Source organism: Lutra lutra, chromosome 9 (genome assembly GCF_902655055.1).
Source record: "Lutra lutra chromosome 9, mLutLut1.2, whole genome shotgun sequence".
Lineage (NCBI taxonomy): Eukaryota > Metazoa > Chordata > Mammalia > Carnivora > Mustelidae > Lutra > Lutra lutra.
Window position 1 is genome coordinate 37,988,182 of NC_062286.1, and position 15,737 is coordinate 38,003,918.

Genomic DNA, 15,737 nt, shown 5'->3' on the forward strand with positions numbered 1-15,737 from the left:
ACCACTGCCTTCTACCATGTATGGGTTCTTAGGGACCTTGGTAACAGCAGTGTTTCTGCAGTGCTGGAGGTGGAACGCCTGGATGGAGGGGGTCTAAGAGAGGGATAGGAAGGGAAAAATCCAGGACAGCATATATAGACAACTATTACAGGGAAGTTTCTGCAAAGGGGAGCTGGGATGGTGGCGGGCATTCAAAACAGTTATTTTTTAAGATGGTGGAATGACCGCAAATATGCTACTGGGAATTATGGACAGAAAGACAAAATGATGACTTGCTAGAGAAGCAGCCATAAACTGGGGAGGGCAGAGGGGACCTATAGCCCAGTGCTTTCCAGGCTGTAAGTTGGAAGGGAGGAGGACGATGTACTGGAGTTTGAAATGAGAAAGTGTCTTTTTATTTAATGAACACATCTCTTTTGAATTTCTCTGTGTTGAGGAATGCAATGATGAACTAGTCTAGCAGTGATGATATGCCTGAGAGTTAAATATACTAAGTTCATATGATAATTGGAACTAATGAAGAAAATAAGATAGGGAGAGGGTTTGAATGTGGCTGAATTATAGACCATTCCATGTGGTAGCTCTCTGGAGATATTTGCGCATGTGTAATTTAGTTAGAAATATTTATTTTACTTAAATACATGGTATAGAAATAGACAAAATATGCTTCTATATGTGATATAGAAGGCATTTTCTGATTGCTCTATTTACTTTGTTGTTGTTGTTGTTTTTAATGCAAATCCTCTAGTTTTTTAGAGACTCTTGTGTCTATTTCATGGCAGTGACCTCTGTCACACGTTGGTAGTTGGTCAACGATGAATGCAAACTTGGGTTAGTGCAGTGGTGTCTGCAGGGCGGCGGCCCTCATTGCTGCAGCTTTGGTAGGAGAGGTCCTTGGTTTACTGCTGCAAATCTGCATGTCCTTCCTTTTCCTCCGCTTGGCCTCTTGTGTGAGGAGAGTCCCAGCTCATTGTTGGAGTGTGCCACTTGTTCACTAACCCGTTCCTCATGTCTTTTCTCCTCTGTTTCTGGATCTGAGGCTGGGGACTGGGAAGGTGAGATTGTGTGCTCCCTCTGCTGCTCCCAACCCATTTTAAAAGAGGGATAAGGCTTTCTCATACTTTGGAACATTTACTGTTTGTGTACAAGTAACTTTGAATGACTCACACTGTCTCTGCTTCTTCTGCTGGGTGTTCTCTATCACCTTTCAGGAGGAGAAGATCTTGCGTCTGTACAATGAAGTGGAGCCCGTGGATCCCTTCCTCTTCTACCGCTTAGAGATTCACAGTACCTCCACCTTTGAGTCTGTGGCCTTCCCTGGCTGGTTCATTGCCTCCTCTGACAGAGGCCACCCCATCTTCCTCACTTCACACAAGGGGGAAAATAATGTTAACTTCAATTTAAGTATCAATGCTTGAACTCAGGCTGGAGGGGATATCCTGGTCAGAGGTCTTTGTGTTAAATTTTGTAGTTACCAGCATGTTTTCCTCTATACTATCTCAGTGTCATTTCACATCAATGCTCAGAGGTGGGCAGGACCCTGTTATCACCGTACTTTATGAATGACTTCATGGCAACTGAGGCATAGAATGTGGGCTCAAACATAGAAGGGAGGGGTGATGAAAGGTTCTCCTTTCAGGCTGAAGCTGTTCATCCCACAGCCATCCCACAGTGTGAGTATGAGGATGTTGGGACCCAAAGACATTAGGGCATTCCCTGGGGGTGGATATGGAGAAGGTTGGAGCTCATGAATCTTACCCAGAATTGGGTAACTAGCACGGAACTGATTGTTTTTTGTTTTGTTTTGTTTCCTTTCCTATTTGGATTACATTTTCCATATAGTTTGTATGTTGCCAGTATATCTCAAGTTGTATTATGTATGCTTTTAAGGGTTAAAGAACTTTTAAAGATAAAGATTCTTAATAATAGTTAAATTACTTTTTCCCAATTTTAATATGTAAACATAAAGCCAAATATAAACTTCATGTGTTTATACAATAAGAAAGCTAAAACTTAAGATATAAAATGAAATAGCAAACATAGTAAACTGAAATTAGCAAGAATAATTGAATGAGGATGGCTGGGTGGGTGAGCCTGGGACTGGGGCTTAGCTGGGGGGAGGAGAACCCCTGTTGCGGGTGATAGACTAGGGGTGAGATGATGCATGTAAAAGAGAACTATTATTTCACTACTTTCTGTATAGCCTCACAGCCCTGATTTCTTTGCCTCTTCTAGACTTTTCTTTTTAGGCATACTCACCATCCACATAATCCTTTAAAAACTGCAGGAAAGGTCCATTTCTTTGGAACAGAGAGCCTACCTTTTCCAGCAGCCATGCTACAGATGATGAATTTTAATGAAATCGATGAAATTAAAGCCTTGATTGTGGGTACAATTGTAGAAAGATGTAGCTCAGATCTGGTTCTGTGTATAATACTTTTCTTATTTTGACTCTGTTATTACAAATGCAGAAAATTCTGTTTGCTTAAGTACAATTTCCAAAATAGCACCAGTAAATTAAATTTGTTTTTTTTCCTACTTTTGGACAATCAGAACACATACTCTTCTAGGCAGGCCAATAAACCATCAGTAAGAACCAATTTAATGCAAGGTGTCTTGATTCTTTTTTTTTTTTTTTTAATTATTTTTTTTAAGATTTTATTTATTTATTTGACAGAGAGAGATCACAAGTAGATGGAGAGGCAGGCAGAGAGAGAGAGAGAGAGAGGGAAGCAGGCTCCCTGCTGAGCAAAGAGCCCGATGCGGGACTCGATCCCAGGACCCTGAGATCATGACCTGAGCCGAAGGCAGCGGCTTAACCCACTGAGCCACCCAGGCGCCCCGTGTCTTGATTCTTTAAAGTTTTCTTCTTCCATTACATATAGTTTTAGCACTGTAGTTTTATAAAAAATAACATTAAAATGGGCACTGAGCTAATTAGTTCTGGGATATGAAATAGAAGAATTGGCTATTGAATATTTATGACTATGCTCCCTACTAATAAATGGTGGCAGTGTCTTACGTCTGCCAATTTACATTGTTACATTGTTGGTTGTTAAATTTGACAGTTGGATCCCAAGGACACATTTGCTTGTGACATGATTATGGTCCAAGAGTTATAGCATCTCCAGACTACTACAGGCTGTGTGGTAATTCCATTGTCCCATCTCTTTTCTCTACCACAAAAATTGCTCGTGCAGACACTGTGACACTTTGGATTGTCACTTGGCGTAGATCTGAGCCCAAACAAAAGCTCAAATATGAGTCCTGGTGTCATGTAACTGGCTATCCTGGCTATCAGAGATTCTGATAACATATTTAGAGAGTGATCGAGTATAAACATAGTAATCTCATAGTTTGTGGAACTGGAGAACAGACTTCCAGGGACCCCTGGCTTATCCATCACATTTGAGAAATACCACAGCATATGAAATCGTGGAAGGCCCCTGTGAGTAGTGACATCCTCATTTTCAAGTTTATGGCCTGGTGAACACCTGGTTTCCACACAGAATATCAGTGCTCTGGCATCTGAGTTCTAGGAGCTCCAGGTCAACATTCCTTGAAGGATTCAGTTCTTTTGAGTCTTTAGCAATGGGGTGGTATAAAGGACTTGATACAGTGTGTTGGGGGAGGTCATTGAGAGGATATGACCACCCCTTGACCCACGACCCAGACTCTGGCAGTTGGAGGCTCCTCACCCCCTCCCCTGTCCTTTCAATGTGTGTGCTCTGCCTGCTTTCCCTGCTCCCAGAAGCTCTCCCAAGGACACACCCCGGCGATAGTGATGTGTTGTTGAGACATCTGGATGGAATATGTGGCCGAACCCAGTTAAAGCTTCAATATAAATTTTTAATATTCTAGTGGGTGAGTATGGAGATCTACTTGTCTTGCAGCTGCCCGAAGACAAGTGTCTTATATGAGCTTCCCTGTTTATTAAATTTGCCACCTACCAATCTGGGGCGAATTGTCTCTTTCCTTTTGGGCTTAATCCTGACCCCCACATATGAGGAGCGGTTTCATATTATAGCCAGGAAGCTCCTGAGGAAGTGTAATCTGACAGATTATACTGAGAGACGGGCTTTGGGATTCCGGGAAGGAATTAAGAACCTTGCCACCAAAATCGCAACTGCAGTGAAAACAGTTGAGTGGAGTGTTTTTCTCCTTTGGGGATCGTATCTTCTGACACCAGGATTGCTGAAAGTCAAAGACTGTTTCCTGAAGCTGGACCTGATGATACCATCCCTGAACTCATGAACGATTGGGCATAAGGGACTGAAGGTGCTGCCTCCGGGAACTTGGGAACAGTTGCTGTAATAAACAATAATAATTGTATAAACATATAAATTGTATAAATAATTGTAATAAACAATTCTTGTAGTGAAAAGAAGGGCCATCTGTACCCCAGTGTTCATAGCAGCAATGGCCACAGTCGCCAAACTGTGGAAAGAACCAAGGTGCCCTTCAACAGATGAATGGATAAAAAAGATATGGCTCATATATACAATGGAGTATTATGCCCCCATCAGAAAGGATGAATACCCAACTTTTGTATCAACATGGACAGGACTGGAAGAGATTATGCTGTGTGAAATAAATCAAGCAGAGAGAGTCAATTTTCATATAGTTTCACTTGTGGAGCATGAGGAATAACACAGAAAGCATTGGAGATGGAGAGGAGAAGTGAGTTGGGGGAAATTGGAGGGGGAGACAAACCATGAGAGACTGTGTACTCTGAGAAACAATCTGAGGTTTTGGAAGGGAGGGGGTGGGGGAATTGGGTGAGCCTGGTGGTGGGTATTATGGAGGGCATGTATTGCATGGAGCACTGGGTGTGATGCATAAACAATGGATTTTGGAACACTGAAAAAAATAAATGGCGTCAGTGCTGAAATATATTGTGTATCTGTATTTCTCAAACTTGAAGCAATATCAGAATCATCTGGGGTCTGAAATAAAAGCTCAGATGTTTGGGCTCACTTTGGATCTAGTGAATCAAAACCCATTTCTCTCATTGCTGCTATAAACATTGGGGTACAGATGGCCCTTTTTAAACTACATCTGTATCTTTGGGGTAAGTACCCAGTAGTGCAATTGCAGGGTCATAGGGAAGCTCTATTTTTAATTTGTTGAGGAATCTCCACACTGTTCTCCAAAGTGGCTGCACCAACTTGTATTCCCACCAGCAGTGTTTATAGCAGCAATGGCCATGGTCACCAAACTGTGGAAGGAACCAAGACGCCCTTCAATGGACGAATGGATAAGGAAGATGTGGTCCATATACACTATGGAGTATTATGCCTCCCTCAGAAAGGATGAATACCCAACTTTTGTAGCAACATGGACGGGACTAGAAGAGATTATGCTGAGTGAAATAAGTCAAGCAGAGAGAGTCAATTATCATATGGTTTCACTTATTTGTGGAGCATAACAAATAGCATGGAGGACAAGGGGAGATGGAGAGGAGAAGGGAGTTGAGGGAAATTGGAAGGGGAGGTGAACCATGAGAGACTATGGACTCTGAAAAACGATCTGAGAATTTTGAAGGGGTGGGGGGTGGGAGGTTGGGGGCACCAGGTGGTGGGTATTGTAGAGGGCACGGATTGCATGGAGCACTGGGTGTGGTGCAAAAATAATGAATACTGTTATGCTGAAAAAATAAAAAAAATAAAAAAAAAAAACCATGTACATTATAATTTTGGTGGATATTGTCAAGCTGGTCAACTTAGAGACTGTACCAGGTTTCAGCCTCACCGGCAACATATAAAATGGCTATTTCCACACTTTTCAACAACTAGAAGCTATCAATTTTTCTCCTATTTTCCAGTATTATAGGTGAAAAATGATACCTCATTTTCATTATAATACGCATTTTCTTATTACAAGAGGGATTTATTATCTCCTCATATACTTAATAGCCATTTGTATTCCCTTTCTTGTGAATTATTTGCTCATAATTTATCCATTTTCTATTGGGTTGCTATTCTTTTCTTACAGATATGCAGGTTTACACACTTCACAGCACTCACCATAGCACATACCCTCCCCAATATCCATAACCCCACCCCCCTCTCCCAACCCCCTCCCCCCATCAACCCTCAGTTTGTTTTGTGAGATTAAGAGTCACTTATGGTTTGTCTCCCTCCCAATCCCATCTTGTTTCATTTACTCTTCTACCCCCTCAACCCCCCATGTTGCATCTCCTCTCCCTCATATCAGGGAGATCATATGATAGTTGTCTTTCTCCGATTGACTTATTTCGCTAAGCATGATACCCTCTAGTTCCATCCACGTCGTCGCAAATGGCAAGATTTCATTTCTTTTGATGGCTGCATAGTATTCCATTGTGTATATATACCACCTCTTCTTTATCCATTCGTCTGTAGATGGACATCTAGGTTCTTTCCATAGTTTGGCTATTGTAGACATTGCTGCTATAAACATTCGGGTGCACGTGCCCCTTCGGATCACTACGTTTGTATCTTTAGGGTAAATACCCAGCAGTGCAATTGCTGGGTCATAGGGTAGTTCTATTTTCAACATTTTGAGGAACGTCCATGCTGTTTTCCAGAGTGGTTGCACCAGCTTGCATTCCCACCAACAGTGTAGGAGGGTTCCCCTTTCTCCGCATCCTCGCCAGCATCTGTCATTTCCTGACTTGTTAATTTTCGCCATTCTGACTGGTGTGAGGTGATATCTCATGGTGGTTTTGATTTGTATTTCCCTGATGCCGAGTGATATGGAGCACTTTTTCATGTGTCTGTTGGCCATCTGGATGTCTTCTTTGCAGAAATGTCTGTTCATGTCCTCTGCCCATTTCTTGATTGGATTATTTGTTCTTTGGGTGTTGAGTTTGCTATGTTCTTTATAGATTTTGGACACTAGCCCTTTATCTGATATGTCATTTGCAAATATCTTCTCCCATTCTGTCAGTTGTCTTTTGGTTTTGTTAACTGTTTCCTTTGCTGTGCAAAAGCTTTTGATCTTGATAAAATCCCAAAAGTTCATTTTTGCCCTTGCTTCCCTTGCCTTTGGTGATGTTCCTAGGAAGATGTTGCTGCGGCTGACGTCGAAGAGGTTGCTGCCTGTGTTCTCCTCGAGGATTTTGATGGATTCCTTTCTCACATTGAGATCCTTCATCCATTTTGAGTCTATTTTCGTGTGTGGTGTAAGGAAATGATCCAATTTCATTTTTCTGCATGTGGCTGTCCAATTTTCCCAACACCATTTATTGAAGACGGTGTCTTTGTTCCATTGGACATTCTTTCCTGCTTTGTCGAAGATGAGTTGACCATAGAGTTGAGGGTCCATTTCTGGGCTTTCTATTCTGTTCCATTGATCTATGTGTCTGTTTTTGTGCCAATACCATGCTGTCTTGATGATGACAGCTTTGTAATAGAGCTTGAAGTCCGGAATTGTGATGCCACCAACTTTGGCTTTCTTTTTCAATATTCCTTTGGCTATTCGAGGTCTTTTCTGGTTCCATATAAATTTTAGGATTATTTGTTCCATTTCTTTGAAAAAAATGGATGGTACTTTGATAGGAATTGCATTAAATGTGTAGATTGCTTTAGGTAGCATAGACATTTTCACAATATTTATTCTTCCGATCCAGGAGCATGGAACAGTTTTCCATTTCTTTGTGTCTTCCTCAATTTCTTTCGTGAGTACTTTATAGTTTTCTGAGTATAGATTCTTAGTCTCTTTGGTTAGGTTTATTCCTAGGTATCTTATAGTTTTGGGTGCAATTGTAAATGGGATGGACTCCTTAATTTCTCTTTCTTCTGTCTTGTTGTTGGTGTAGAGAAATGCAACTGATTTCTGTGCATTGATTTTATATCCTGACACTTTACTGAATTCCTGTACAAGTTCTAGCAGTTTTGGAGTGGAGTCTTTTGGGTTTTCCACATATAGTATCATATCATCTGCAAAGAGTGATAGTTTGACTTCTTCTTTGCCGATTTGGATGCCTTTAATTTCCTTTTGTTGTCTGATTGCTGAGGCTAGGACTTCTAGTACTATGTTGAATAGCAGTGGTGATAACGGACATCCCTGCCGTGTTCCTGACCTTAGCAGAAAAGCTTTCAGTTTTTCTCCATTGAGAATGATATTTGCGGTGGGTTTTTCATAGATGGCTTTGATAATATTGAGGTATGTGCCCTCTATCCCTACACTTTGAAGAGTTTTGATCAGGAAGGGATGCTGTACTTTGTCAAATGCTTTTTCAGCATCTATGGAGAGTATCATATGGTTCTTGTTCTTTCTTTTATTAATGTGTTGTATCACATCGATTGATTTGCGGATGTTGAACCAACCTTGCAGCCCTGGAATAAATCCCACTTGGTCGTGGTGAATAATCCTTTTAATGTACTGTTGAATCCTATTGGCTAGTATTTTGGCGAGAATTTTTGCATCTGTGTTCATCAAGGATATTGGTCTGTAGTTTTCTTTTTTGATGGGATCCTTGTCTGGTTTTGGGATCAAGGTGATGCTGGCCTCATAAAATGAGTTTGGAAGTTTTCCTTCTATTTCTATTTTTTGGAACAGTTTCAGGAGAATAGGAATTGGTTCTTCTTTAAATGTTTGGTAGAATCCCCCCGGGAAGCCGTCTGGCCCTGGGCTTTTGTTTGTTTGGAGATTTTTGATGACTGTTTCAATCTCCTTACTGGTTATGGGTCTGTTCAGGCTTTCTATTTCTTCCTGGTTCAGTTGTGGTAGTTTATATGTCTCTAGGAATGCATCCATTTCTTCCAGATTGTCAAATTTGTTGGCGTAGAGTTGCTCATAGTATGTTCTTATAATTGTCTGTATTTCTTTGGTGTTCGTTGTGATCTCTCCTCTTTCATTCATGATTTTATTTATTTGGGTCCTCTCTCTTTTCTTTTTGATAAGTCTGGCCAGGGGTTTATCAATCTTATTAATTCTTTCAAAGAACCAGCTCCTAGTTTCGTTGATTTGTTCTATTGTTTTTTTGGTTTCTATTTCATTGATTTCTGCTCTGATCTTTATGATTTCTCTTCTCCTGCGTGGTTTAGGGTTTCTTTCTTGTTCTTTCTCCAGCTCCTTTAGGTGTAGGGTTAGGTTGTGTACCTGAGACCTTTCTTGTTTCTTGAGAAAGGCTTGTACCGCTATATATTTTCCTCTCAGGACTGCCTTTGTTGTGTCCCACAGATTCTGAACTGTTGTGTTTTCATTATCATTTGTTTCCATAAATTTTTTCAATTCTTCTTTGATTTCCTGGTTGACCCATTCATTCTTTAGAAGGATGCTGTTTAGTCTCCATGTATTTGGGTTCTTTCCAAATTTCCTCTTGTTATTGAGTTCTAGCTTTAGAGCATTGTGGTCTGAAAATATGCAGGGAATGATCCCAATCTTTTGATACCGGTTGAGACTTGATTTAGGACCAAGAATGTGATCTATTCTGGAGAATGTTCCATGTGCACTAGAGAAGAATGTGTATTCTGTTGCTTTGGGATGAAATGTTCTGAATATATCTGTGATGTCCATCTGGTCCAGTGTGTCATTTAAGGCCTTGATTTCCTTGTTGATCTTTTGCTTGGATGATCTGTCCCTTTCAGTGAGGGGAGTGTTAAAATCCCCTACTATTATTGTATTCTTGTCGATGTGTTTCTTTGATTTTGTTATTAATTGGTTTATATAGTTGGCTGCTCCCACGTTAGGGGCATAGATATTTAAAATTGTTAGATCTTCTTGTTGGACAGTTCCTTTGAGTATGATATAGTGTCCTTCCTCATCTCTTATTATAATCTTTGGCTTAAAATCTAATTGATCTGATATAAGGATTGCCACTCCTGCTTTCTTCTGATGTCCATTAGCATGGTAAATTCTTTTCCACCCCCTCACTTTAAACCTGGAGGTGTCTTCGGGTGTAAGATGAGTTTCTTGTAGGCAACATATAGATGGTTTTTGTTTTTTTATCCATTCTGATACCCTGTGTCTTTTGATTGGGGCATTTAGCCCATTAACATTCAGGGTAAGTATTGAGAGATATGAATTTAGTGCCATTGTATTGCCTGTAAGGTGACTGTTATTGTATATTGTCTCTGTTTCTTTCTGGTCTACTACTTTGAGGGTCTCTCTTTGCTTAGAGGACCCCTTTCAATATTTCCTGTAGAGCTGGTTTGGTATTTGCAAATTCTTTCAGTTTTTGTTTGTCCTGGAAGCTTTTAATCTCTCTGTCTATTTTCAATGATAGCCTAGCTGGATATAGTATTCTTGGCTGCATGTTTTTCTCATTTAGTACTCTGAATATATCATGCCAGCTCTTTCTGGCCTGCCAGGTCTCTGTGGATAAGTCTGCTGCCAATCTAATATTTTTACCATTGTACGGTACAGACTTCTTTTCCCGGGCTGCTTTCAGGATCTTTTCTTTGTCACTAAGACTTGTCAATTTTACTATTAGGTGACGGGGTGTAGACCTATTCTTATTGATTTTGAGGGGGGTTCTCTGAACCTCCTGGATTTTGATGCTTGTTCCCTTTGCCATATTGGGGAAATTCTCTCCAATAATTCTCTCCAATATACCTTCTGCTCCCCTCTCTGTTTCCTCTTCTTCTGGAATCCCAATTATTCTAATGTTGTTTCGTCTTATGGTGTCATTTATCTCTCGAATTCTCCCCTCGTGGTCCAGTAGCTGTTTGTCCCTCTTCTGCTCAGATTCTTTATTCTGTGTCATTTGGTCTTCTATATCGCTAATTCTTTCTTCTGCCTCATTTATCCTAGCAGTGAGAGCCTCCATTTTTTGATTGCACCTCATTAATAGCTTTTTTATTTCAACTTGGTTAGATTTTAGTTCTTTTATTTCTCCAGAAAGGGCTTTTATATCTCCCGAGAGGGTTGCTTTAATATCTTCCATGCCTTTTTCAAGCCCGGCTAGAACTTTGAGAATCGTCATTCTGAACTCTATATCTGACATATTACCAATGTCTGTATTGATTAGGTCCCTAGCCTTTGGTACTGCCTCTTGTTCTTTTTTTTGTTGTGAATTTTTCCACCTTGTCATTTTGTCCAGAGAAGAGTTTATGAAGGAGCAAGTAAAATACTAAAAAGGTGGCAACAACCCCAGGAAAATATGCTTTAGCCAAATCAGAAGAGATCCCAAATTGTGAGGGGGGAGAAAGGGGATAAAAAGGGGTTCAAAAAGAAAAAAAAAAAAAGAAACTATTTAAAAAAAGAAAGCCGATAAAGAAAAAATATAAAAAGAGGAAAAAAAAATATATATATTAGATAAACTGTTTAAAAAACGTTAAAAAAGAATACGGTAAAAGTTAAAAAAATTTAGCAGAAGAGAAAAAGAAAAAAAAATTGAAAAAGAAAAAAAAATTAAATTAACTGCAAGGCTAAAAAATCATGGGGAGAAAGCCATGAGTTCCGTGCTTTGCTTTCTTCTCCTCTGGAATTCCGCCGCTCTCCTTGCTATTGAAACTGCACTCCTTGGTAGGTGAACTTGGTCCTGGCTGGGTTTCCCGTTGATCTTCTGGGGGAGGGGCCTGTTGTAGTGATTCTCAAGCGTCTTTGCCCCAGGCGGAGTTGCACCGCCCTTACCCGGGGCCGCGCTGAGTAATCCGCTAGGGTTTGCTTTCGGGAGCCTTCGTTCCCTGAGAGCTTTCCGCAGAGTTCCGGAGGACGGGAATGAAGATGGCGGCCTCCCGGTCTCCGGCCTGGAGGAGCCGAGAGCCCGGGGCCCCACCCCTCAGTGCGCCCTCAGTGAACAGCGCCAAATGACTCCCGTCACCCTGGCCTCTGGCCGCGCTCCGAGCTGACCGAGCCTGCGACCGGTTCAAGGCAACCCCGAGCTGAGAGTCACCCCTCGGCTCTGTCTCTGTAGCCGGCTTCGCCGTTCTAATACCGGTAAGCTCTGCGACACTCAGACACCCCCGATCCTTCTGCGACCCTGCGGGACCTGAGGCCGCGCTGACCCCGCCTGGGCTTCCAGTTAAGCCTCTGGAGCGATGTCCCTCAGCGGAACAGACTTTTAAAAGTCCTGATTTTGCTCCGTTGCTCCGCCGCTCGCCGGGAGCCGGCCCCTCCCCCCGCGGTCTATCTTCCCGTCGCTTTGGATTCACTTCTCCGCCAGTCCTACCTTTCAGATAGTGGTTGATTTTCTGTTTCTAGAATTGCTGTTCTTCTTCTCTTCAATCTCCCGTTGGATTTGTAGGTGTTTGCAATCTTTAGATAAGCTATTTAGCTGATCTCCCGCTACCCGAAGTAGTCTCAGCCTGCTACTTCTCCGCCATCTTGACTCCTCCCCCTCAACATATGGTAGTTTTAATGTTCCTTTATTTCAGATCCTTATTCCAGAAGTCTGGGATAAACCCTAAGATTCTGCATTTCTGACAAGCTACCAGGTGATGCGAATGCTACTGGTCTACAGATCATGCTTTGAATATTGAAGATGTATAGAACAAGGACGGTTCCATCTAATAACTTGGTGAAATGTGAACAGTGGTCAAACTGAATGATGGGAATTGTGCTATAGAAATTGGGAAGGATATATGGAACTGAGGTGACTATATTATATATATTCTATATATTGATGTGAAGCAGTAGAGGATAGATATGGGTGGACAAAGGAATGAAATCCCAAGTTGGATTCAGTACTGGCTACCTGAAGAGAGAAGGAAGGCTATATCTCTAGATTTTATTCCTATGGAGTGCTTTTCTTACAGAGAGAGAAATTTCCTTCACATATTTGACCCAGTGTCCCTTCTCAGGGTCATTCACTACCTTGGTAGTAAAGAATGCACCTCCATACTAGGGAGACATAAGCAGAGGTCTTGGGTTATTTGGTATCACCAAAACCCCAATCACCTCAACTAATGGCACCAGCTACATGGAGCTCCATATATTTATAGGATGAAATAATGACTCTGAAAGGATCCGTGTCTTATTGGCTGTGGTCCTGAATGTGTTTGCATGCGTCATCCATACCAGTGTATCCTGAATATTTGCTTCTTTGTACCTTATGGCAGGACATTGAATCTCTCTCCTCAAGATACCCAAGTGGGTCTGGTCCTATACAAGGAGCATGGGGGTGATGTCATAGGCTTTGAACTTTCTTCTTAAAGCATAGAAATCAACTCATGTTAATGGATACCTAGGGCAACTCCTCATCATAGTCACAGATTGATTCTGAATCATAGTTTTGACTCAGAGGCACCTACTGCACATTTAAGTGTGAGTGCTTCATGATTCCATGCTCCTGAGGGAACGGTGATAGGGCTATCCAGGATAAGACCCTAATGACCTTTCATATCCCACTGTGCAGTGGGAATCCCTTGGAAGTGTATACAGTGTAGACATGAGGATGTTAGGTTGATGAGGTAGCACAAATGTCAAGAGCTAGGATGATGTATTAGTGGTCAAAGCAAAAAGGCTGATAGAGACAAGTAGGCTGATCTGGGGTCTTGTGACAGACATAGGAGACTTAGTAGATCAGATACTACAGGAAGCTGTCATGTACTGGGTGCTTTGAATACTCTTTAACCCACATAATAATCCAGCAAGGTACAATGCATTTCATATAATAGTTATTTGAGGATCAGAGAAGTGAAAGGACTCTGCCAAGGACACAAGTCTGAAAGTAGCAAAGCCTAATTGTGAACATACATCTTTTGAGTTCAAATCTATGGCTTTTGAACACTTAACTGCTCTCTTAGTGTGGGTTCTCCCTGAGAAACCCTACCATTGTCCCACCAGAAGCTGGGGAAACGGAATTTATCCACAAGCCATTTCCCCCATTGGTTGAGGTTTTCCTTGAGATGAATACCCTTGAAGTGTGAAGCTGACAGGTGCTAGGAACTGTCACAGGGGACAGTGAACTCAATGGGCCTGAAGGGATTGGCACAGAGTATCAACAGCCTCAGTTTTCCTTTATGTAAGGCCTAATGTGTGTCTGCTAGCTCAGAGCTGTGGAGTACTGGGAGCCAGGCTCCCTTTCCCACTAATCCAGGGCAGTGATCCAGAGTCAGTGATAGGCAGGTGCCCAGGAGCAGGCTTTGTCCAGGGGAGGCTCCCTTGAATGGAGAAGCAGCATGTGCACACACTCTGAAAAGCTGGAGAAGCATACGCTGGGACATTTTTACCTGGTCTGAGATTGGCAGAGAGTATGGTGACTGTGCCAGGAGTAGTTGTAAGCTACACAGGTCTTCGAGGACCCACCTCTTCTTTAGTCTTTCTTAAACCTACTAGGGGCTTCCACTCCTGGGAATAACATCTCAGTATGTCATTTTGTGGCAAAAGAATCCAGTCATCAGCCCTGGGGCAGTCCCATAATGTTTCTTTTCCTCAAGCTCAGGGTTGATGACTATATTTCCTGGTTGTTGCTCTTAAGGGCTTGACATGCCCTACTTTTTCAGGGTGAATAGACAAGTCATAACAATGCTTGGTTGACATTTACATACTCAGTGAGTCCTCTGGCACCAGGAACCAGCAAATATTGAGTGTTAGGCAGTCCCAGCCCAAGTGAGGCAGAACCTCCTTCCTTCCCAGTGTGGATAAAATGCTCGGGACCTGTTGGATTCTGTCACAGCACTTGAGTCCTGAGAAAGTCATAGTCCATAATACAGATTACAGGTGCAGCCTGAAGTCATGAAGCCTGTTGACCTGTGATCTTCTCTTGCATCTGGGTGTCTGGTCTCTCCCGTCTTTTCAGTAAAAGTTAAGAGTCTTAGATAGTTTTCCAGCACCCTTGGATGCAGATAGAACCTTAACTTTGGATCCAGGAATAAGAGGATCTCTTGGACAAAGGTAATTTCAGCTCAGAAGCCATTTGTGGGAAGTCTTGTTTCACTACTCTATGTGTAGCCTTGGGGGGCCTTGGGGAGCCTTGGTGGAAGCACAGGGTGCTAGAGGATTGAGGGTTTCTTCTAAGAGTGCAGGTGGTGATTTGCTTACTCCCTGTCCAGTGATAACTATTCAATCAGGTTGTGAGGATCCTGGATGGGGAGGGATGTGAACAGCTGGCTCTCACTATGCAGAGTTTGTGGCCTTCTTGGGGAACTGTCCTGGTTCTCTAATCAGAAGCCCAGGGACAGATGGCCCCTGACCGTCAAAATACCTAATAGAGCTTGTGGATGTCCATGTGCAATATCCTAGCAATGCCTCTTTGGATGAAGAATGGGGGAAGATGCAGGTCAGAGAGGTAGATTTGCTGCCCGTTATTCAGTAGTTTTCAAGCTTGAAGTCAAGATGATTGGTGCCTCAGCAGCCATATGGGAGGCCAGACTGGAGATAGATGCACAGTACCCCCCCCATTCCTTCCTTTAAATCCAGAGACTTGTTGCACTAAGCTGTGCCTGAGGTGATGCTCTGGAACCTCCTCACAACCACAGATGTGATGGATGGAGGGCATCTCAAGGCAATTAGAGTCTGGAGAATGAGGACTACCTAGTCATGACGAGATGAGAATTTCCATTTGGGGTTTTCTGGCCTTGGAAAACCCCATCCTTAGTCTCAAATGTGCATCTGGGACAGGATCTTGGGGCAGGTTTCTCAAAAGAATTTTTACACAAAATTCTAGGGTAGAAGAGGGGTGGGGAGAAATGCATTACATGTTTTTCTTCTTTCTTTCCCCCGCAAGACCAGCTGCTGACAACCTCTTCTCTATTATCTGATCTACCTTGTCCTCTATCACAGGAAGATCTGAAGCCATCATGGCTACCCCACAAGGTAAGTGGTGAATTTAAAACCAGCTTGGAAATTTCTCCATCCTGCCTCCC

The 15,737-nt window shown here is 42.2% G+C and overlaps 2 protein-coding genes across 5 annotated transcripts in view; both read left to right on the forward strand.

Annotated features, from left to right (window-relative positions):
• Positions 1-2,574, forward strand: part of IL36G (interleukin 36 gamma) — a 63,380-nt gene extending 60,806 nt beyond the window's left edge. The window contains exon 7 of the mRNA XM_047745829.1: positions 1,212-2,574. Coding sequence (XP_047601785.1) covers positions 1,212-1,418 — 207 coding nt within the window. The 3' untranslated portion in view covers positions 1,419-2,574. The remainder of the gene's footprint in view (positions 1-1,211) is intronic.
• Positions 1-15,737, forward strand: part of LOC125109150 (interleukin-36 beta-like) — a 190,584-nt gene that overhangs the window by 170,174 nt on the left and 4,673 nt on the right. For 2 of the 4 annotated variants that reach the window (XM_047745833.1, XM_047745830.1), the window contains one exon: positions 15,599-15,687. In XM_047745833.1, coding sequence (XP_047601789.1) covers positions 15,672-15,687 — 16 coding nt within the window. In that variant the 5' untranslated portion in view covers positions 15,599-15,671. Of the gene's footprint in view, positions 1-12,305; positions 12,524-14,609; positions 14,767-15,598; positions 15,688-15,737 lie in introns of those variants that run through there. The other 2 variants (XM_047745831.1, XM_047745832.1) reach the window with 2 other exon arrangements.